Raw genomic sequence first — 23,533 nt, 5'->3', positions numbered from 1 at the left:
CTTTTTGTAGTATATAGGTGACAGTTTCAAATTTTATGGTATCTTATTTATTTCAGCTGTGCAGACTCTTCAGTGCAGCACACGGGCTTCTCTAGTCGTGATGTGCAGGCTCTACAGCACGTGGGCTCAGTAGCTGCAGAGCACGTGCTTAGCTGTGGTACGTGGGATCTCAGCTCCCCAACCAGAGATTGAACCCGGGCTCCTTGCATTGGGAGTGCAGAGTCTTAACCACTGAACCACCAGGGAAGTCCCAAGAATTCGTTTCTATCTCCTTCTGGGGATGAAGGCAGAGTGTCCTCACAGAAGAAACAGCAAAGACAGGAAACACCTGACTTCCAGGAAAGGGAGGGACATCAGGGCCAGAGGGATGTAGCACAAAGACCATGCGGATCAGCCTTTCTAAAAACACAGGGGAACTCCACACACTGGATCCATTTGTACCTAAATTTTAGGCAATTCCAGTTTTGACCACACCAGTCATGTCAACCTTAGGGAAGACAACACACAAGCCTTGAGATGGATTAGACCAAAAACCCCCTGAGAATTGCTTCTGCCATTAAATTATCCTGCAGTGATTGGAATACTATGGAGAAGGTTTAGCAGAAGTAAAAAAAAAAACACAACTTTTTTAATTAAAAAAAAAAGACAAAACCCTAATATAGTAGGCATTTTGGGTCAGTTCTCACAGTATTTAAGAATCAGCATTTCTGTGTCTTTCCTGCAGAAGGTCAAAGCTTACAGAGGGGCTGAGACCCTTAATTAGCCAATTCAAACACAGAAAGGCAATTCTGGGCTCAGAGCACCAGTATCAAGGGGGACCCATCTAGTGTTGAGCAAGCCAACACTGAACAGAACCCAGGAGCGCGTCCATCCTTCCTCCCAGAAACCATGGCAGATCCCTGTCCTCTCTTCCTTGAGCCCAGATGGAATGAAGGTCGGTGATAAGACCAGACGTGACACAGAAACTATCAGACACTCATATCTAACCCACGCCCCACCCTGACTTCCCAGGTGAGCAACAGGAAGCCCAGGGGATCACAGCCCCGCTCACGGACACCAGACAGCGCTGCGTGGGCGTGCCACTTCTCCCGCTCTGCTCACCTGTCAACATCTCCCTATAAAAAGTACGAATATTCACACAACTATAAAGTTGCCATGTTTAAAGCCTGGACCCTGTAGAAGTCGCCAGGCAATCCCCAACTGGTCAAATTCCCCCAGCAGTGGGCTTGCTCTCCTTTGTTGTTGCTGCTGTTTTGTAGGTTTTTGTTTGTTTGTTTGTTTTTGCCTCATGGCTTATGGGATCTTACTTCCTGACCAGGGATTGAACTCAGGGCTCTCAGCGCAGAGTCCTACCCACTGAACAGCCAGGGAATGCCCTCCTTTTGTATTTCTAATTGCTTTGGATTGCCAGTGCTCAACCAGGTAGCCCACATAAACAGCCTAGAAATTATATTTCCAAAACGTTGTTTGAACACGTATAAATATGTGCACAAACATAAAAGTACAAAGACATACAAGATGTTTGCACTTTAATGATGTATATTACAAGTTACGGGGCTTCCCTGGTGGCTCAGATGGTAAAGAGTCTGCCTGCAGTGCAGGAGACCCAGGTTCCATCCCTGGGTAGGGAAGATCCCCTGGAGAAGGAAATGGGAACCCACTCCAGTATTCTTGCCTGGAGAAACCCCATGGACAGAGGAGCCTGGTGGGCTACAGTCCATGGGGTCGCAAAGAGTTGGACATGACTCAGTGACTAACGCTTTCATTATAAGTTAACGTCATTGAATGCATACATACTAACATGAATGGCAAATTTCAAACAAATACAAATAAAAAGTAGAAGTCTTATCAGGAGTGTGTCCTGAAGGGAAAGATTGAGGTCCTCAAATGCTTAGGGCACAGCACAGCCTGTCTCACTTTCTTCATAAACATGTTAATACTTTCCTGAGTTCAGCAGGCGCTCTTGAATTGTCTCTTTTGTCAGTCTTTGCCCCAGCATTTCCAAGCATCCAGCACGGTGTTGACTGAGGTCTCCTGTCCCTTCTTGGTGACTGGCAGCATTTCACACGCGGCATCCGGAGAACCCCAGGCCTATTCTCTGGCCACAAGGATCTCATTTCATGTGAGGCCCATCTGTCTCAGCAGCAAATCACAGAAGTCACAAGGGAGAGATAGCTGCAAAGTCACTGAAGAACAGCTTCAGGCCTAGGTTGGGGGAAAGTCACAGAGACAGAGTTGGAACGGGCTTTCACAAAGTCAGAGGACCCTCAAGTCAGGCCTAGACTTCAGGGTGGGAACCTGAGGCGCTCCCCCTGCTGGTAAGCCTGCTGCTCTGCGCCCCTGACCTGCTTCCCAGCAGCAGAGAAACAAGCCACACCGGCACTGGGCATTGGGCTTCGCCAGCCCCCAGGGCAGTGGGGGGCAGTCCAGGTCAGCAGAGAGTCCTGCCCTAAGCAGGGGATGAGGGCCCATCTGGAAGAGAAGACTGCTGTCACAGAGGGAGAAGGCATCTGTGATAGGAGACAGGGTGGGACAGCGAGGGGCAACAGACCTCAGAGGAGGGCACCTGCCTGTCTCAGGAGGGGGAGGTCCCCTGGCTGCCGCCTCTGCACTGGGGACAAAGCAAAAGCCTGGAGGGAGGAAGGTCTCTGGCCTCACACCCCGCTCAGCCTCACTGCCTGACACTGTGGTAGAGCTGGATGGGGACAGACTCTGAGCAAGAATTTAACCATAAAATGGAGCAAACACCACCCGCCTCATGGACTGTGCTGTGGATTCAATGCTGTGTGTGTGAAATGCTGTGCACCCCACCATCCACAGTACATAAGGAGGGCACCCAACACAAGTTTATATTCTGTACCAGCTACACTGAAAACATGAAAAATAACAATACTCGTTTTCATTACATACGGTACTAACTCAAAGTATTCTAAACAAATTTCATTTCAGTATGTAATATAGACAGCTAATGGGAAGTTGCTTTATAACACAGAGAGCTCAATCCAGTGCTCTGTGATAACCTAAGGGAGGTGGGATGGGGGCGCTGGAAGGAGGCTCAAGAGGGTGGGGATATATGTACCCCCATGGCTGGTTCATATTGCTCTACAGAAGAAACCAGCATAACACCGTGAAGCGATCATCCTCCAATCAAAAGTAAGTTAAAATTTTCACTGCAATATGTAGTCTTAGTCACTCGGCTGTGTGTCCAAGTCTGTCACTTCATGGACTGCAGCCCGCCAGGCTCTGTCCATGAGATTCTCCAGGCAAGAATACTGGAGTGGGTTGCCATTCCCTTCTCCAGGGGATCTTCCCGACCCAGGGACTGAACCCTGTTCTCTTGCATTACAGGCAAATTCTTTACCATTTGAGCCAGCAGGGAAGCCCGTCAACATGTAATCAATATGCAAAAAAAAAAAAAAAAACTGTTAATGAGACAAATTACAGTGCTTTTCTCTGCCAACTCCTTGAACTACAGTATTGACTTATATACTACAGCTCATCAGATTTAGCCACAGTTCAGGTGCTCCACGGGGCTTCCCAAGTGGTGCCATCGGCAAAGAACCTGCTTGCTAATGCAGGAGATGTAAGATGTGGGTTCGATCCCTGGGTTGGAATGATCCTTGGAGGAGGGCATGGTAACCCACTGCAGTATTCTTGCCTGGAGAATGCCATGGACTGAGGAGCCTGGCAGGCTATAGTCCATGGGGTTACAAAGAGTCAGACATGATTAAAGCGACTTAGCATGCATGGACAGGTGCTCCACAGCCTCCCTGGGCCAGTGGGTGTCCCGCTGGACAGCACAACCTCTCAGATGTCTCAGAGTGGGTCAACCTGGCCCTGAGCAACCAGGGAGGAGAGAGGATGGTGGAGGAGGGAAGGACAGGGAGGTGTTAGGGGCCACTGTTAGAGGACAGAGGGGTGCAGGGTGGGAAAAAGAGGAGGGGGCAGGGAGGGAATTAGAGTCTTGATGGTCCAGGGACAAGCCATCCCTTCTCTGAGTGCCCTAACAGCTATTAGGAGACAGAAATTAGGACACTGTCCCTCCTCCCTCCTCTCCTGATCCACTGCCCGGGAAAAAAGCACTCACTTTCTGTGGCGTCTGTTGGAACCAGCAGCCATCTTCTCCCCTGAGATCCTTCAGATGCTGCTGGTTTCTGTAAAACACAATGGAGAGCAGCCTTGGTCTTCATCGAGGGCCCTAGATTACAGAGCTGAGCCTCGTAAACATGGTTCTGAAATTCTGGCACAGGCAGCCATAAGCAAAACAAAACCAATGCAGGATCTTTGAAGGGAGCAGACATAAGAGTCGTTATTTTATATATGATTCTATTCTTATGAAACTCTAATGGTTCAACAATAATACTTAAATGTGAATGTATGGACAGATGAGTGTTATGAGTTGGATAAACTCATGAGGTTAAAGAACACTGTAATACAAAGATACAACCTCAACAAGAAATGAGCAATTTACCAAGGAAAAACACACATGGAGTTGAGGTATTATAAAACTCTTAAAAGGCTAACTCTTTTTATAAGAAACATATAGAATATCTAAAAGATCTCAATTCCTCCTAGATTAATTTATAAATTAAGGTAACACTCAAAAACCTCAAAACTACTGAAATGATACGACCCAAAACTGTAAATGTCTCTCTGTGTGTGTGTGTGTGTGTATGTATACATATATAGTATATATATATTTAGTCACTCAGTCATGTCTGACTCTGCAACCCCATGGACTGTAGCCTGCTGGGCTCCTCTGTCCATGGGGATTCTCCAGGCAAGAATACTGGAGTGGGTTGCCATGCCCTCCTCATATGTATGTGTGTGTATATATATATACACACACACATATATACATAGTGAAAATACTATATGTTGAAAAAGAAATTTTACTTCAAGTAGATTCAACTTAATAATACTTTTGAAATAAATGTGAAATTCCTACTATGATGAGGAATGGCTTAAAAGTATGTAACAGTCACACAGAAAAATATGCAGCTCTGACCCCATCACTGGGTCAGGCATGGGAGGCGTGAGCACCCTTCGGCTGCATGTTCTAGACGAGGGATCTGGTGACAGGACGACAGATGAGAAACAGCATCAGCGCTGCCAGTGGGCCAGAACAGGGGGTGGGCTCCCTGCTCTCCACGCCCTGGTCTCCCTCCATCACCACCTCCCCAGAGGAGAGGAGACCTGACCAGCATTGCCTCTCCCTGTCTCTGCCACAGTCCCAAGCAAGCAGAAGGGCCAGAGCCGCACACTCACCACCAGACTCTCTGCTTGCTTCATCTTGGGACTGGGCATTGTCTTCTGTCAGCTTCTTTTCCTGCCAAGGGACCAGAATGGAAAGTGAATCTCCACTGGTCAGCCTGTTGTTGTGGGCATGGTCCAGAGCCCCAGGTCCTCTTGGGGGACATAAGCGCCAGGAAAGGGCCTTGAGAAAACAAGGCGCTGACCCAGGCGTCACAAACCCCTACAGCGTCTGGGGGGACACAGTGGGTTCTGCCTTCCCACCTACCCCTGTGCTGTGCCCCCCAAGTGGGCATAGACTCAGCACATCTGGGCTCTGCTGATGGCACCCAGACTCTGGTGTGATGCTAAAGGGAACTGGGCACCCCTGCCTGACACCCCGCATGCCCCAGGGTTACAAAGTGAGGGTGTCTCAAACAGCTAGGACAGGGCCAGCGCTGCCAACCAGCCTTAGGACAGCGCTCAGCAGGCCAGTCTCCCTCCTACATTCAGCCTAGAGCCCCCAGGCCAGCTGAGAGAGTCAGGGACAACGCTATAGGACAAACCAGGGACCAGGTCCACCCTGGGCTTTGCTGTGGGGCGGAAGCAGTTACTGAGGGTCTGATGCCGCCAGATGCTGGAGAAGCCGACTCGCCTTGTGGCAGCACTCACCAAAGCAAACTAGAAGAGAAGAGACGCCACTGAGTGGTGGGGAGGGCCCTCTGGCCGCACCTCCCTCCCCAGGGACAGACACTGAACAAAGAGCCCCGGGCCTGTGACTGCAAGCGGGACACCCCGAGTCTGGAGAACTCAGGGAGGAGAAGAGAAGGGAGAAAATGAAGTAAAATGAAACCCATGTGAAATCTGTGCAGTGCTCCTGAACCACCCTCTTCTGCCTCCTCCCACCAGACTCGGCCAGGGGGAAGAGGGGACTGTCAGCTGAGTTGGGGGCCCGATGTGATCACCGTTTTGTAGGACCAGGTGAGGTGGGAGGAGGAGGGGTTTCCTGGGGAACAAGATCAGAGACAAGCCAGGAGGAACAGGAGGATTGGGGAGATGGAGGAGGGAGCCAGCACCTCCTCCTTCCCTTCTAGAACCTCACCTTTAGAGAAGCAACATACAACACATCCTATTAGGACAAAGGTGATTACAACTGTGATTCCAAGTCCAGTGAAAATGTTAGTCACCAGCGGTGAAGTGCCTGAGAAGAGAGGGAGTGATGGGTAGTCTCCGGCTCATGGTTGCTAGCTCTCCAGGAACCGGGGCCTCCCCATGGGCCAGGGTACCTGATTCTTGGTCCACACACTTGACATTGCTCCAGGGCGTACAGTTCATGACCATGACCTTCCCATCAGGGCACCTGGGTACAGACACAGGGGGACCCATCAGGGACAGCTGGCTGGATGAGGAGAAAGAGGGGGCAGCCTTCTGTCCTGGGTCCCCTGACAAGACAGTAGAGGGGGTACAGGCTCCTGCTGTCTGCAGGGGAGGGGCCCCTCACACCCCCTCACTGGGCAGGAGAAGAATGCAGGACTGTGTACTGCGGCCCCCGGGCTCCTGCTGAGTGATGAGAGCTGTCCTTCAGGAGCTGGGCTTCCTCTGCAAGGCCCGCCCTGGCCTCCCTGGGCTGCCCGGGAAGCTCTGGGGGCAGGGGGGGTGCCTCATCCAGGTCAAGGGTCAGAAGGGTGTGGGCACAAGTTTGACTCATCCTCCAGTCAAACTTGAATACGAGGCCCTCTCATCCACCTGTTGACTCTTCCTACCGATCTCAGCCAACAGTGGAGCATCAGAGGATAGTGAATTACTATCGGCCCGAGTCCCCGAATAGGAAAGATTCAGGTGCTACTGGGGAACAAGGGCTGGGTGTGAGACCTGTGGACTTGGCTCCGGTTTTATAGGAACGTTGAAGGAGCACACACATGGCCTCATTATGACTTCTGTCTGCTGTCAGCACTTTGGTCTTTCCAGGCCATGCCCGAGGAGACGTGGGAAGGGGCCGCTGGGAAAGCCGTGCAGGACAAACGGTGGTGGTGGGGAGCGCTGCTGCAGGCTCGGGAGACCCCACAGGCACAGAGGAGCTCTGAGAGGTGGGAGGCGCTTCAGGGAAGCAGAGAGAGAAAGGGGTACAAGGAAACTGGAGTCTCCTGTGGGTTGGAAGCCCCCTAGGCTCCTGTGTCTCACCCGGCGCTGCATTTTTGACAGAATTCAGGTGCATCTTCTCCACGGAAAGTGCCGGGTTTGCACTGGCACTCAGTGTCCTTGCTGGAGGTGCAGCAGTTTTTTTCTTCTTCTTCTAGAGACCAAAGATAAGGTTTTGAGGGTGTGTTTCCCTAATATGTCTCTCAACCCTTCTTCACCACTCAGAGCTCCATCCACTCAGTTTAAGAAGTAATTCGGAGGGCTTCCTGGGTGGTCCAGTGGTTAAGAATCCGCCTGTCAAAGCAGGGGACACAGGTTCCCTCCCTGGTCTGGGAAGACCCCACGTGCTGCGGGGCAGCTAAGCCCGTGTGCCCCCACTACTGATCCTGCGCTCTGGGGCCTGTACACCACGGTCAGAGGCCACAAGGAGTAGCCCCCCACCACAACTGGAGAAGGCCCTTGATCTGCAAGAAAGACCCAGAACAGCCAAAAATAAATGAATTAATCTTTTTTTAAAGTAATTTGGGGGCCATTTTCTGCAGCAACACACACAGCCCATCCATAGAACAGCCACTGTTCATGTGTCACCAATAGAGGCATACAAAAGGGACTGTGCATCCTTACGGATTGCATCAGGGTTGAGAAGAAAAATGTTTTAGATCACAAATGAGGAGCAAGAAGTGGGGTGGGGTGAGGTGTAATCTGAGACACTGTAGATGGAGAGGAACCCTTGGGTGATGTCCCAATGGGTGATGCCCTGCTGGAGAGGCAGAGGGACCTCAGGTCATGAAGGCTGAGACAGGCTGAGACCCCAGAGCAGAGGGCATGGCGCTCACAGGAGCCTGGCCCAGGATCAGACACATCACACAGCTCAAACCCAGCCCTGCCCCCACTCCCCCAGGCCTTCTGTCTGCACTGTTACCATCCAGCTCCCTCCACCAAGGGACATGTTATTCCCCTCTTTCCAGCTGATCTTCTGAAAGACTTCCCTACCAGTTGGAATGCGTTATGCAAATAACTTCTGTTTTCATTTATTTTGCTGACCTAAGGCAGGATGAAGACCTAGCTGGACTGGAAATCAGGTTTCTGACTCCTCATCCCATTTAAATCCCATCTCATCACCCAGCACCTTAACTGCAGGCATGGGGGACCACAGGTTCTGTACCTGATTTGCAAGTCGTGCAAGGTAAGCAAGAAGGGAGGGTGTTTGAATGATTGGTGTAGTCTGTCCCATCGGTGCAAGGGGCACAACCTCCACTGACTTCTTCCATATAGAATCCTGGGAAGGAAGGGAAAAGCTGGTGAGTAAATCCCTGCAGGATTCCCTGAGGCTGGCAGTGTGGCTGGGGAGGCCTCTTTTGGCCATCTGTGGAATCCACAAGGGGAACTCTCCTCAACCGGGCTTTCATCTTTTGATTCTTCATCTACCACATACCCTAGACCAGTACTGCCAACAGACATATGTTACAAGCCACACATCCAAGTCACATTCATAGCTGGCACATTCAACAGTAAAAAGAAAGGTCAGGGGCTTCGCTGGTGGCTCAGTGGTAAAGAATCTGCCTGCCACAAAAAAAAAAATCTGCCTGCCTATGCATAATACATGGGTTCGATCCCTGGTCCGGGAAGATCCCACGTGCTGCGGAGCAGCTAAGCCCAATGTGTCACAAATACCAAGCCTGTGCTCTACAGCTCGGGGATCCACAACTACGGAGCACACATGCTGCAACTACTGAAGCCCCTGCACCCGAGCGCCGGTGCTCTGCAACAAGAGAAGCCACCCCAGTGAGAAGCTCAAGTAGCAACAGAGCCTCAGCATGGCCAAAAATAAGTACAGAGACATGAAGACAAGTGTTGGAGACCAGCCTTAGAATCTACCTGGTGGACATAAGTTCTGTTGGCGGATCCATTCCAGTGGGGCTGATAACTGCTGGGGAACTTCATCCTTCCTTATAGACATGGCTGAAGCAGGTTTGACCTATGGGGACAAAGCAGGGACAGGCATGAGTGGCTTCCACACTCTCACCCCTACTAGGATCCACCCCACATTTCCTTGACCACTACCTGCAAAGTGAAACAGAACTGGGACCTTTCTTCCCAGCTCTAAACTCTCATTCTTTTCATGTTTGTCCTTTGGCCTTTTGTGCTAGCAAGGAACTTACACTGAAGTTTTTTCCCCTGTATTCTTTCCTCTTAAAATATGTTTATTCCAGAAAGTATGTGCTCAGATCCATCCAATTCTTTGCAACCCCATGGACTGTAGCCCATCGGACTCCTCTGTCCATGGGATTCTCCCAGCAAGAATTTTGGAGTGAGTTGCCATTTCCTCCTCCAGGGGATCTTCCCGACCCAGGGATCAAACTTCAGTCTCTTGCGTCTCCTGTGTTGGCAGGCTGGTTTTTTTTACCACTAGCACTACCTGGGAAGCCCAGAAAGTATGGGCAAGAAAAACTTTTTTTATAACAATACAGAAACCACACAGATCCCCTTGATTAGAGAAAACATTCATTATTTTGTGTCTTGACTTCTTCTATTTGACCATATGTGTGAATACTCTCAGGCTTTCTCTCTCTTTCTCACATGTGTGTGCAGACACACACACACACATTTTCACAAATGAGCGTTCTGCCATGCATACAATTTTTCATAATCAGGATATAGAATCACATATTGAGTAATGAATTTGTGGCTTTAATGCAACAAGCTGTCCCAAAAAGGAAGCTGTCAGTGTTCCACAAAACACAAGAGTCACATGAAGAAAGAAGAAATAGCAATACAGGGTTTTCAGCCAAGTCTCTGTGCTAAAAATGACACAATGGAGCCAGTCAAAAATCACTGGAGTCTGAGGATTTGACCAGGATTAATGTGTTGATGATAGTGTTCTGATGTTCAGAATTGTATTCTCATTTGGGGGGAGACTGTCCTAATTTGTGGGAAATATACATCCAAGTGTCCATTCATGGGATCTGTCATGTCAGCAGCTATGTTTCAGATGATACAGGAAACAAAGGGTTTTGTATAGTTTTGTAACTTTAATCTGGGAGTGATTTAAAGTAGAAAGTGACATTAAGAGAAAAAAAAAAAAAAATGGAAACAGCTTATGTTGAGCCCAGTTCAACTGCCTGGATCTAAACAAGATAAAATGCAACCTGTTAAATATTTGGGGACAGCTAAGCTCATATGAACAGTATGAAAAGGCAAAAAGATAGGATACTGAAAGAGGAACTCCCCAGGTCGGTAGGTGCCCAGTATGCTACTGGAGATCAGTGGAGAAATAACTCCAGAGAGAATGAAGGGATGGAGCCAAAGCAAAAACAACACCCAGCTGTGGATGTGACTGGTGATAGAAGCAAGGTCTGATGCTGTAAAGAGCAATATAGCATAGGAACCTGGAATGTGAGGTCCATGAATCAAGGCAAATTGGAAGTGGTCAAACAGGAGATAGCAAGAGTAAATGTCGACATTCTAGGAATCAGCGAACTAAAATGGACAGGAATGGGTGAATTTAACTCAGATGACCATTATATCTACTACTGTGGCAGGAATCCCTTAGAAGAAATGGAGCAGCCATCATGGTCAACAAAAGAGTCCGAAATGCAGTACTTGGATGCAATCTCAAAAATGACAGAATGATCTCTGTTCGTTTCCAAGGCAAACCATTCAATATCACAGTAATCCAAGCCTATGCCCCAACCAGCAACACTGAAGAAGCTGAAGTTGAATGGTTTTAGGAAGACCTACAAGACCTTTTAGAACTAACAGCTAAAAAAGATGTCCTTTTCATCATAGGGGACTGGAATCCAAAAGTAGGAAGTCAAGAAACACCTGGAGTAACAGGCAAATTTGGCCTTGGAGTATGGAATGAGGCAGGGCAAAGACTAATAGAGTTCTGCCAAGAGAACGCACTGGTCACAGGAAACACCCTCTTCCAACAACACAAGAGACTCTACACATGGACATCACCAGATGGTCAACACCGAACTCAGATTGATTATATTCTTCGCAGCCAAAGATGGAGAAGCTCTGTACAGTCAGCAAAAACCAGACCGGCAGCTGACTGTGGCTCAGATCAGGAACTCCTTATTGCCAAATTCAGACTTAAATTGAAGAAAGTAGGGAAAACCACTAGACCATTCAGGTATGACCTAAATGAAATCCCTTATGACTATACAGTGGAAGTGAGGCTTTCTCTAGTTGTGGCGAGTGGAGGATACTCTTGACTTTCATGTGTAGGCTTCTCATTGCAGTGGCTTCTCTTGCTGTGGAGCATAGACTCTAGGTGCACAGGCTTCGGCAGTTGCAGTGGGGGCTCAGTAGTTGTAGCACATGGGCTCAGTTGCTCCCAGGCATGTGGGATCCTCCCAGACCAGAGAATGAACTAGTGTCTCTCACATTGCCAGGAGCTTCTTAACCACTGGACCACCAGGGAAGCACCCACACTGTTAATATAGTGAAAAACACTGATTGATTTTCAGATGTTAATCCAACACTTATTCCTGAGATTAACCCCATTTGGTCATGGTATGTTTTCTTCTTTAAATCTTCCTGAATGTAGTTTACTGTTTGCTTTGTAAAGGAATTTTGCCTCTGTTTTTAGGAAGGGTATTTAAAAGTCATTTTTTTTCTTCTTTTCAAATGTTGCCGTTAGGTTTAGGTATTAGGGTTATGTTGGCCTTAGAAGAACTAGTGAAGAACTCCTGTTGTCTGAAAGAATTTGTGTAAAGATTTGTGTTAGTTCTTTGATTGTCTGTATTTTTGTGCCCTGCCCTGTGACCTAACCTGGGTCTCCTGGCTATCCACTCCCAGTCTCAGCAATCTCATGGAGCCTCGAAACACTCTACTGGAATGAAGAATCGGAAGCGTGGCCCCATGGCATCCCAGCTTTACTTCTGAGACCAAAGCGCTGAAGTTCAGTGCGGCGAGGGTGCCGGGAAACAGGGCGCCATCATGGCCTCCTGGTGTGAGTTAAAAATGGCCCAGGCTTCTTTGGGAGAACAGTTTGTCATTGTCTAGACAAAAGTGTAGAATTATCTAACCCACTGACCCAGCAATTCCACTTCTGAGTTACCCAACAGACAATGCACATGGCTACACTGGATACTGGACAGGCACCCAGACCCATTCCTCAAGTAGTGTTCAACATGAGTCCTACCTATTACAAACCGATACTTTAAAAACAAATTCTATGCTTCTTGTGAATACAAAATGCTATTTCTTTCCAGATTTTTTGGTACTAATTCATTCAATGAAAGATGCATATTTCACAATTCCTGTAACTTTGTCAGACCCTTAATTTTTTTTTCTTTGAACATATAAGCAACTTTGAAAAGAGCCTCAAACAATTCAAGAAAGCGGTGCCAAGTGTGCACATTTTCCCCCATTGTGAGTTTCTTAAAAATGCACACTCAGGGACGGGGGAGCCTGGTGGGCTGCCGTCTAAGGGGTCGCACAGAGTTGGACACTACTGAAGCGACTTAGCAGCAGCGGTGAACCACACCCAGAGCCTCCAACTCCCCTCTGAAAGAAAGTGGTGAGAATCTGGCCCAAGCTGAGTCATTGGTGGTTTCTATTCATAAAGTGCAAGGAGCTGAAGGCAATTTTGAGGTTGTTCTCCTTTCAGAGAAAAGGAAATGTAAGGGTGCTTAAGGCAGTAGATGGGGGAAGATGGGGCCTACACTGTTAATGATTTACAAAGGACACGTTTTAGACGATAAATGCAGTGCAAAATAGAAAAAGAGAGAAAGAGAGAAAGAAAAGAGTGAGGAGGGTCGGCAGAGGGAAAAGGGAAGGGAAAGGAAAGAAATGACGATCTGATGCCAGCTGGGCCTGGGGCCAATCCAGAGGTCAGGCTCTCCAAGGAGCCAGCTCTTCTGGGCAGCAAGTAGATGCCAAGGATCCGCACTCCTCTAGCGCCCCCCACCAACGCGCCGAGCACTTGGACTTGCCCGGGGGTCCTGCCGGGATTTGCCCAGGCAGGTGCCCCGGGGCCTTTTCCGGGCCTCCAAGAGTGCCTTTTGGAGCCAGGACTCGCTGCGGGAACTCACCAACAGCAAGACACCCAAGACGACGAAGATGACAGCCCAGGGGCCCCGGAGCCGAGGCCTGGGGCCCTGGGTGCACCCTCCCCGGGAGCGCGAGGCGGCCGGTGTCCTCGGTCTCCGCTGCCAGGTGCGGTCGGGCAGCGTTCGCTGTCCAGGTTGCCGCGGGGTGACAGCCGCCAGAGCCATCAGAAATGAAAGTGTGTTTCGTGGGGCGCGAGATCGCCTCTAGGAGGTGCGCGGAGCCGAGCTCTGCTATTTAATCTGAGCCTGCTTCTACTTTTATACCACCCCGCCCTGGGATTGCGCCACCTAGCGTAGCGAATGAACCAGTGCCTGCTGATGTAATCATTACCACTTCCAGCCAATCACGCCTGGCTCAGGAGAGGAGCCGGGACCCCTAAGTCTCCTTGGTGCGGAAGGGGAACTTCCGCCAGCTAAAATCCTGTGGATGCGGTTTTTCATTCAGCGCCAGCCTGGTCTGTGCCTTTGGGAGGCTGGGACAGGGCACCTCCCACGTGCTCTGTGTGATCTGGCCAGTGAGACTCAGAATCTGCATTCCAGGCAGGTCCTAACTCTGCCCTTTGCAGGTCAAATGCCCCACGGGTTGACAAAAATGAATGAACCACCTGTCTTCTAATTACCGCCTTCTGCCCACTCCCAGCTTCTGCTCCTCCCCGCACCCCCGCTTCATTGACCAGGGCCCCAAGGAGGCCAGAGAACACGGACAGCCAAGAAGGAGATCCAAGAGGTGCCCTGTACTGTACTGTAGGGGAGTGATGGGTCAATTAGGAAACCTTGAATTGTTAGAAAAATCAGTAGGTTGCCAGACTCACTTGCACTTTCTGAGATTTAAGTACTTAGGAAATGAGACAGACCTGGTGAACCTTTTTGCCCTGGGCCTATATCATATAAATAGTGTTAATAATCACTTTACTATAGAATTACAAATAAGTATTTATTTAAAGGCAAAGAATTGTTTAGTTGCTAAGTCATGGCCAACTCTTTTGCAACTCCATGGACTGCAGGCCCTCCAGGCTCCTCTGTCTATGGGATTTCTCATGCAAGAATACTGGAGTGGGTTGCCATTCCCTTCTCCAGGGGATCTTCCCGACCCAAGGATGGAACTCAAGTCTCCTGCATTGGCAGGTGGATTCTTTACCACTGAGTCACCAGGGAAGCTCCCAAGGGCAAGAGATACACACCATATTTTCCTGTTGTGAACTCTACTTTTCAAAGATCTTAAGTATCATAAGCATGGTTTATAAGTTTACTTTTGTCACTTTTATTTTATAAACCTGAAGTTCTACCCAACAGAACATTTTGGAGCCTGGTGAATAAATCCCTGCCCCAATATAAGTGGCATCCAGGAGAAAGAAGGTGGCCTGGCTGTGACTATGTAGTTGAAACACTTTATTTGCAGATGAATGTATCCACCAAGTCCTATTTTATGTTCATGACTCTGAATGTCTCTGATTTCACAAACTGGGGTCACCATTCACATTGAGGCAATACATTACTTCCTGTCATCAGGCTCAGAGAAGGGTCCAAGTCACCCCAGAGTGTCCCATCTCCCTAGTTTGCCAGGACCAAGAAGTTACCAAATCAGGACTTTCCTGGTGCTTCAGTGGTTAATAATCTGCCTTCCAATGCAGGGATCTCAGGTTTGATCCCTGATAGGGGGAACTAAGATCTCACATGCCTCAAGCTACTGAGCTGGCGCACCCCCAACTACTGAGCTCCACCCTCTACAACAAGAGAGTGCATGCACTACAAGGAAGGAAACCCACAGGATGGAAGGAAGATCACCCCTGCCGGAACAAAGACCCAAGGCAGACAAATAAATAAGTACTGGCATTAAATAAAATCTATTTTTAAAAAGGTACCAAACTGCCTTTCATGGTGCCTAAAAAGGTAGCATTCACTCCTCAGGGTTCCCAGTATCTTCTTCTACTCTTCCTCTCACTTCCCAGAGGGTCTCTGATATGTGTGGGCTCTTCCCACGGACTCCATAGTGCCGTTCCCAAGCCCAGGTCTGTCCCCCATACTGCACTGGTGCTGGGCTCTCTATCCTACGAGGGTGTAGTACTTAGGACAGCAAGACAAGTACAAATAGTTTGTTTTTTTTAAAAAAAAGGTTCCATCAAAGTCTGTTAGAGCACCTTTCAGATTTAGTCATGCAACAGAAAAGAGAAAGGAACCCTTATTATGAAAATCTCTTCCACTGAAAGGAATAATCTCACAGGTGAGACTGGTTCAAAAACGAATTAAATCCCTCTCTGCCTTTGCTTTCCATCCCTCATCACTTTGCTCCACAGGCCTGCTTCCTGTCGGAATGTTGCAGGCTGGAAACAAGGGCTCCTGCCCTGGGCTGCCCAGCAACCCTGGGAGGTGTTCTGGAAGTTGCCCCCTCAGAAGCCTGGTGGGGGCCCAGGGTGGGGAAGAGCTTTCCTACCCGTTGTTTGTCACAGCAGATCCCCCCAGCCAGACCCTGTATTCAATTGTTTTTTCTTTATTTAAATTGTGGACCAGAATACCAACGTGTCCACTGAGAGCTCTGAGTTCTGATCATCCAGAGTCAATAAATCCCCGTGTGACTTGAGGACAGTCTGGGGTTTTGTTTGGAAAAATGTTTTTAATTAATTAATTCATTTCTGGCTATGCTGGGTCTTCATCGATGCACACTGGCTTTTCTCTAGTTGTGGAGAGCGGGGGCTACTCTCTGGTCCTGGTGGGTGGGCTTCTCATTGCCGTGGCTTCTCTTGTGGAGCACAGGCTCCAGAGCGCAGGCCTCAGAAGTTGTGTTGCAGGAGCTTCGTTGCCCCGAAACATATGGAATCTTCCCGGAGCAGGGATCGAATCCCTGTCCCTGCTTGGCCAAGCAGATTCTTAACCCCTGGACCACCAGGGAAGTCCCAGAAAGTTTTTTGTTTGTTTCATTTTATTTTTGGCTGCCTTATGGCATGTGGGAACTTAGTTCCCTGACCAGGGAACAAACTTGTGCCCCTGCAGTAGAAGGACAGAGTCCTAACCACTGGACCACCGGGGAATCCCCGTGTTTTGTTTTTAATTTAAAAATTTTAAAAAAAAATGTACACTTTGTCCCTTGACCCCTGAGGCCTGAGGCAGGTCTTTTGGTAACAGTCCAACTAGGGGAGGGGGGAATCCAAGCTGGTCCTGGGGAGGGGAGCTGCCAGAGAGAACCCAAGGCAGACTGGATGCAACTGATGATTCGGGCTGGTGGAAGTCCTGTGTGCCCCCAGCCTCATCACCTACCATGGCATGAAGAACCAAGAGGAAGCAAGAGACATATTAAGCAGCCCGCCAGAACCCTCCCCAGTCCCTGTGCTAAAGCCTGCAGTCATGAGTGCATGAGTCTTGAGTCTTGAGTCTGTTAACTCTTAGTTCACATCCAGGCCTTTTTTCTTTTCTTTTTGCCTTTTGATCTTCTTCACCCATTTCTCCCACCCAACCCCGCTGCCTCCTACCACTGGCAGCCATCAATTTCTTCCCTCTATCTCTGAGCTTGATTTTTTTTTTTAAGATTTCACGTATAATAGAGATTATATTGTATTTGCTTTCTCTGTCCTGTTTATTTCACTTGGCATAATGCCCTCAAGGCCGATCCATGTTGTCACAGATGTGTCTTCTTCAATGTCTTATTTTCAATATACATATCTTTCACTTCCTTGGTTAAATCTATTCCTAGGAATTTTATTCTTTTTGATGCAATTGTAAATGACATTATTTCTTTAATTTCTCTTTCTGCTGGTTTATTATTAATATAAAAGATATACAATCGGTTTTTTAATACTGATTTTGTATCCTGTAGCTTTACTGAATTCATTTATTCTAAGAGTTTTTGATGGAGCCTTGAGGGTTTTCTGTATATAATATCATGTATCTGAGAATAGTGACAGTTTTACTTCTTTGTTTCCTATTTGGATGCCTTTTATCTCTTTTCCTTGCCTAATTCCTCTGGCTAGCACTTGTGGTACTATGTGGATAAACGTTGTGAGAGTGGGGCATCCTTGTCTTGTTCCTGATCTTAGAGGAAAAGTTTTCAGATTTCCTGTGAATTATGCCACGCAGAGAACTTCCAGATAAGGAAGACACCTCTAGATCAGCAAAGGGTGCTTCTTATTGCCCTTTAATTAAAATCAAATAACATTAAACAAGATTCAAATACCACTCGGCTTCTCTCAGACCTCTCTTGTGAAGGAGTTATACTTTCAAAAGCCCAGTCACGTGGGATCCTCCCCTTTTGAGGAAGGACCCAAAGAAGACATGAAAGTGAATCCACTTTGGAGGGTGCAGTCATTGTAACCGCCATTACTCTTTCTCCTGGGGCAGTTGAGAATGGTATGGGCGACGTCGTGTGTCACCCCATCACCTTGTTGGGGCATCTTTTCATGGGCAGATTTCTCCCTGTCCTTAGCTACAGTCAAGAGCCAAACAGGACAGTGTTGGAGAGAGATTTCTCATAGGAACCTTTATGTATTATCTGATTGTTGCAATAATGGTATATTTATTTTCTATAATAGTGTTAGTTGCAGTCTTGCTAAACTTTTTGCAACCCTATGGACTATAGCCTGCCATATGGACTATAGCCTGCCAGGCTCCTCTGTCTATGGGATTTCCCAGTCAAGAATACTGCAGTGTGTTGCCTTTCCCTCCTCTTGGGGATCTTCCTGACCCTGCATTGAACCCAGGTCTCCTGCATTGCAGGCAGATTCTTTACCATCTGAGCCACCAGGGAAACCAGGAAATGCAGGTCCCTGCTTTGTGCTACAGACCAGGGCCTACAGGATGGGGGTGAGCTTTGTCTGGACCACTTCTCTTCCACGGGGTCTTCCCTCCCTCTGCTGATGACATTCCCCCTCTGAGGATGTCATGCTCCCTCTGAAGGTGTGAATACTCTGCCAGGGTCTGCCCTCATTCACCTGCAGAATTCTGAAGAGCTCTGTACTGACCTGCCCCTGTCCCGGCCCCAACATAAAACCCTCTGACTTCTCAAAGTCCTGGGCCTGACTTTTCTCCATCATGGGGCAGAACAAGTACATGGAATCAGTTGTGAGCAACCCTGACATCATAACTCCCCCAATCTCCAGACCGAAATGAATGAACTGTTGGTAAAAACCAAAACAGTGCATGGGTATTTTTATATGTGTGTGTGTGTGTGTGTGTGTGTGTGTGTGTATGTGTGTGGAGAAAAAAAAATACCTCTCTAGGTTAACCCAGATAATCTATTTCTTCTAGGAAGCCTCATGTTCTAGTAAGAACATGATCAAGAACCTAATATAATCTATTTTCAAATATATTCACAAGCTCTTGGCTCTCAGGATGCTGGTGATTGAGGTTTTTGGGAGAGAGGGTGGTTGAAGGGCTCCAACATAACAACGGATACTTGCCGTCCTGGGAATGCACTTATCTTCTCACGGTTATCTTCCTAACTGTCAGAGACAGCCCCACAGGAGCTGTAGTGTCCATGTTGGGGTGGGGAGATTGGGGAAAAAGTGAAATGTCAGGAAAAAAGGTGCAGAGCTGGAGAATGGGAGTTTCCTATTGTGAGATGTCACAGGACATCTGGTGCTGGTTGGGAGGAACAGGGGGATGGCTGAGCAGGAGCAGACTGGAGGAGAGGAGAGAAGGTGCTGGAGGACGGCGGGGATTACAACGGCAGGTTGCGCTCCCGTGGCATCAGGGTGCAGCAGAGGGGCAGCCCCTGGGAGTGGATACAGCCCTGTACTCAGCACCGTGGCTTTGGGAAGGGGACAGAAGCCTGACCGTGGAGCCTCCCAGGAATTCAAAGGGAGAAGAGCTAGGGCCTAAGGTCCAGGAGAGAAAGAAAACGGGTCTCTGTGAGGTTGCAGGGCTGAATCACCAAGCCCACTGAGAAGGATACAGAAAGGCCAGTGGGGACAGAAAGAGAAGGTGGCCCCGGAGTGTCACGAGGCTCACAGGTGAGGGGCCACAGAAGGACCGCAGCAAGCAAGACACCTTCCCGACAGCTCTGTCACAGCCAGTCTGCACCTCCAGGGAGCGCAGCAGGCCCAGGTGCAGCCCAGAGACACCACAGCGGGGAGGCTGTGCAGGAGCCCGGCCAGGCTGGGGCCCCTCTCCCAGGGGAAGGGCAGGGAGGAGCTGACGGAGGAGGGGCTGAATTCCAGTCTCCAAGAAACCTGGTGCCTGGGAATCCTGAGTCTGGCAGGAGACACGCCCATGCAGGATGAGCCTGAGGCGTAAAGAGGGGAAGGAAGGAGTGGATCACCCAGCAAGGACAGACAGCCCTGCCCCTGCACCACTCACAGCTTCTCCAGAGGAGACTGCAAGGAGGGGAGGGAAGTACACACAGGCTTCTCTTTATATAAAGTTATGTGTTTTGGTCATGGATTCATGAATATACGAGTCTTTTCTAGCTAGTGCATAATGCAGCTATTTCTTGTATTGTTTGATAATATCAACAAACTCTTCAAACGGATCTCCAACTGTTTCCCTTTCCAGGAGAAGAGAGAAACCAGGGACTCTGTGCTTTCTTTAGGAAATGCACATGCAGAGGCCATCTGTCCTGTGTTCTTTTGTCCTATCTTCAAGCTCACGGATCCTTTCTACTACCTGTCAATTGCACAGTTAAACACGTGTAGTGTGGATTTTTCACTTCAGCTATTTGACTTTTCAGCCCTACAATTTTGTTTTGATTCCTTTTGATAGTTTCTATTTTTATAGACCATTCCCTGAGTAATCCTCACTTCTTAAGTATCTGCTCCAGCTTTGATAACTATGCAGCTAAGTAGCCATCATCCAGTCAAGACACAGAACACTCCCAGCACCCCACACAGTCTCTTCTGCCCCAGTAGGCCTTTCCCACCCACCCCATCAGGAGACAGGCACTCCATCCCAGGATATATGTGACTCAAATGAGGAATATATATGAGAGCACTTCGGAAAATAGAAGTAATAGTTATTCCACAAGTGTGGAGACGCTTTGCACCATCATCAGTAGTCTAAATAAAGAAATGAAAGCATGCGATAGCCTCCAGGGAAGGTGAAAAGATAAAATTAAGTACCAATTTTGATTTTTTCAAACCATCTCAAATCTCGAGGCTGCATCCACAATGATAAGGATTTCTACATGAAACTAGGATCCCAACCTCATTCTTTTCTTAAAATTTACTTTAGGACTTCCCTGGGAGCACCATGGATCAGAATCTGCCTGCCAATGCAGGGGACACAGGTTCCATCTCTGGGGCAGGAAGATCTCACATGCTGTGGAACGACTAAGCCCATGCACCACAGCTACTGAGCCAGAGCTCTAGAGCCTTCGAACTGCAACTAAGGAGCCCCAGTGCCGGAACTACTGAGGCCGTGTGCCCAGCGCCCGTGCTCCGTGACAAGAGGAGCCACTGCAATGAGAAGCCCCCGCACCGCACTGAAGAGCAGCCCCTGCTCACTGCAACTAGAAAAAGCCCGCATGCAGCAATGAAGACCTACTGCAGCCAGAAATAAACATCAATAAATGAATCATATGAAAAGTTTTTTTCACAGGAAAAATGAAACAAAGAAAGGCCCACAACATCAGACCGAAAGTACCGAATTCTAGGAACCAAAGCCAGACGCACCTGTGCCCAAGTGTGTGTGTGTGGGTGGGTCACAGTAAAAATACACTGGTATATTTACAAGGACAAAATATGCTTGGTGGGCTGGCCCAGATTCTACTCTTCTAGAAAGTCACCTACTAACGTCATCAGCAAACATGCATGGTTTTATTTTCAAATATGCTCAGTGTAATAATTTTGAAAAAAATCAGAAATTTTTAGTTTTAGGAGGATTATTACTAAATATTATAACAGCCACACAGCGGAATACATGCAGCTTTTATTCAATCATTCAACAACCATAAGAGCACCCACTCTGTGCTGCCTGCTTTAGGTTTCAGGAATATATTGACAGCTAGTGAAAACAAGACAGGGAATAAGTAGCATTACATCTTTTAGAGCAACCAGTCTACCACAGCTGGCTTCCTTCCCCTCCATGAACCTGGTCTCCCTCCTTCACCACTTCCTCCTGGGGCAGGAGATGGGAGCAGAATGGCCTTTTCCTGTTTGTACTGCAGTCCTGGGCAAGCAGAAGGACCAGGGCCCCACAAGGTCCATCACAGCTCATCAGCACGGACTCTGGTGTTTCTCTAGCCTTACGTTCATTACTTTCTGTTCTAATCTGTATTATCTCCTTCCTCTGTTTACTCTACCTTTAGTATGTTCATTTTCTACTGTCTCACTGTATAGTATTAGGTTATCGATTTGAGATTTTCCCTCTTCCTTAATGCAGTCATTTACAGGCATAAATTTCTTTCTATGTTTTCAGCTGCTTTAGCTACATCCCATAAGTTTTGGCATGTGGTATCTTCAGTTTCATTCAGCTCAAAAGACTTTACAGTTTCTTTTTTGATAGCTTCTTTGACTAACTGGTTAATTGAGAGTGTGTTGTTTAAATTTTATCATAGCTATGAAGTTCCCCAGTTCCTTCCTGTTTGTGATTTCCAATTTCATTCCACTGTGGTGGGAGGCTATGTGTTCTATTATGGCTCTCCTTTTAAATTTATTTATTTTATGAGCTAGTATATGGTTTATTCTGGAGAATGTTCCAGGTACACTTGAGAAGAATGTATTTTGTTGTTGACTAGAGTATTCTACAGATGTCTGCTAGGTCTAATTGTTTTATAATGTTGTTCAAGTCTACTATTTTCTTGTTGATCTTCTTTCTAGTTCATTATGAATCCTTACAGATTAAGGAAATCACATTTCTAAGTGTGATTTGTGTTCTGACTACTTTTTTCGAGTTTGTTTTTATCTTTGTCACGATTTCTTCCATTTGGCATTCTTAATATTTATACAGTCTTTAGGCAAGTTTTATAGTTTGTTGTCATACTGAAGAACGTCTTCCCCTCTCCAGAGTGGTAACACATTTTTTCTCATATTTTTGCAGTACTTTTCTGGTTTCATATATTATGATGAATTCATTGATCCACCTAGTTTTAATTATCCAATAAGAAGAGCATAAGGAAGAAACATCATCATTTTTCAGAAGTCATCCTAGTTGTTGTATCATCATAATTGAAGAGTTAATTTTTTATCATTGACAGGAAGTGTCATCATCATAACACATTATTAAGGAAAGGTTTTAAAGGTTGGTTTTTTTTAAGAGTATCTTTCATTATTAACAAATATGAATTAGATATGAGAAACAGAGAGATCCTGCAAGGAAGAGTGAGGTATTCTGAAGGAGGAAAGCCCAGGAGGTGAAGGTCAAGCCTAGGGACATGGGGTCCCGGGTTGTGACAGCTCTTCCAAGTCTTCAGCTCAGTTCCAGATCACAGAACCCCCTTCCTTAGGGTCACTGACCCTCCACAGGTCGGACCCATTTTTCCTCTTGTTTTCCCGCCAGGGCCCAGTGGCATGAGCTTTGTTTGAAGGCTCTTCCCTCATCACTATTTCTGTGCCTCTTTGTGTCTCCCAAGGACTAGGAGCTCGTTGAGAACAGGAATTAGGACTTCCTTCTCTAAGTTCTAGAGGCCCAGGTGGTGCTGTTCAATAGAGTAATCACCAGGTCTTTATGGGAATGGAGCACTTCAAACACCTTCTCTGAATCAAGAAGTGTTGCAAGTGAAAAATACATTCTGAATTTCAAAGACAGTATTTAAGAAAAGAAAGTCCATCAATGTTTTATATTGATTGTTGTTTAGTCACTAAGTCATGTCCAACTGTTTGCAACCCCATGGACTGTAGGCTGCCAGGCTCCTCTGTGGGATTTTCCAGGAAGAATGCTGGAGTAGGTTGCCGTTTCCCCCTCCAGGGGATCTTCCCTGGCCAGGGATCTAACCTGTGTCTCCTGCATTGGCAGACAGATTCTTTACTGCTGAACCACTGGGGAATCCTGATAAATGTTACTACCCTTTTTCATTTTCATTAAAGGGTGATATGATAGCCCTTGGATTTCATTGATTTTTGCTTTACGTATTTTTAAAGCTCTTTTATTAGGCACAATATATTTATGGTTAAGATGTCTTCCTGATGAATTGACACTTTTAACACTATAAATGGTACCTTTTAAAAAATCTTTGGTAA

At 47.5% G+C, this 23,533-nt stretch overlaps 1 protein-coding gene across 6 annotated transcripts; it reads right to left on the bottom strand.

The window, feature by feature from the left end:
- Positions 1-208: 208 nt before the first annotated feature.
- On the bottom strand, positions 209-13,678 carry LOC122710273 (tumor necrosis factor receptor superfamily member 10A-like). Of its 6 annotated transcripts, none has more exons than XR_006345899.1 (10): positions 13,416-13,678; positions 9,250-9,349; positions 8,537-8,650; positions 7,414-7,525; positions 6,519-6,592; positions 6,335-6,433; positions 5,888-5,913; positions 5,269-5,329; positions 4,088-4,154; positions 209-2,205 (listed from the first exon to the last, which is right to left on the bottom strand). XR_006345899.1 is itself a non-coding variant. In XM_043927968.1 (10 exons), the coding sequence occupies exons 1-10, from the start codon at positions 13,596-13,598 to the stop codon at positions 2,159-2,161; spliced, it is 1,011 nt and encodes a 336-aa protein (XP_043783903.1). In that variant the 5' UTR covers positions 13,599-13,678; the 3' UTR covers positions 209-2,158. The 6 variants fall into 6 exon arrangements, 2 of the variants coding, with proteins under 2 accessions (XP_043783903.1, XP_043783905.1); XM_043927968.1 differs by having other exon boundaries at positions 4,088-4,282; XR_006345901.1 differs by having other exon boundaries at positions 2,131-2,205; positions 5,905-5,913.
- Between the last annotated feature and the right edge of the window lie 9,855 nt (positions 13,679-23,533).

Source organism: Cervus elaphus, chromosome 16 (genome assembly GCF_910594005.1).
Source record: "Cervus elaphus chromosome 16, mCerEla1.1, whole genome shotgun sequence".
In the NCBI taxonomy this organism is placed as follows: domain Eukaryota; kingdom Metazoa; phylum Chordata; class Mammalia; order Artiodactyla; family Cervidae; genus Cervus; species Cervus elaphus.
The sequence above is the reverse complement of the archived record's forward strand: the minus strand, read 5'-3'. Positions and strand labels throughout refer to the sequence as shown.

Bases quoted from the DNA above. Each gene is read 5' to 3' on its own strand.
- LOC122710273 (XM_043927968.1), bottom strand. From the start codon at position 13,598: ATGGCTCTGGCGGCTGTCACCCCGCGGCAACCTGGACAGCGAACGCTG. The intron at 6,593-7,413 runs GTGAGACACAGG...GTCTGTACCCAG, and splicing joins TGTCAAAAATGCAGCGCCGG to GTGCCCTGATGGGAAGGTCA. The intron at 5,330-5,887 runs GCGAGTCGGCTT...GTCCCTTGGCAG, and splicing joins TTGGTGAGTGCTGCCACAAG to GAAAAGAAGCTGACAGAAGA.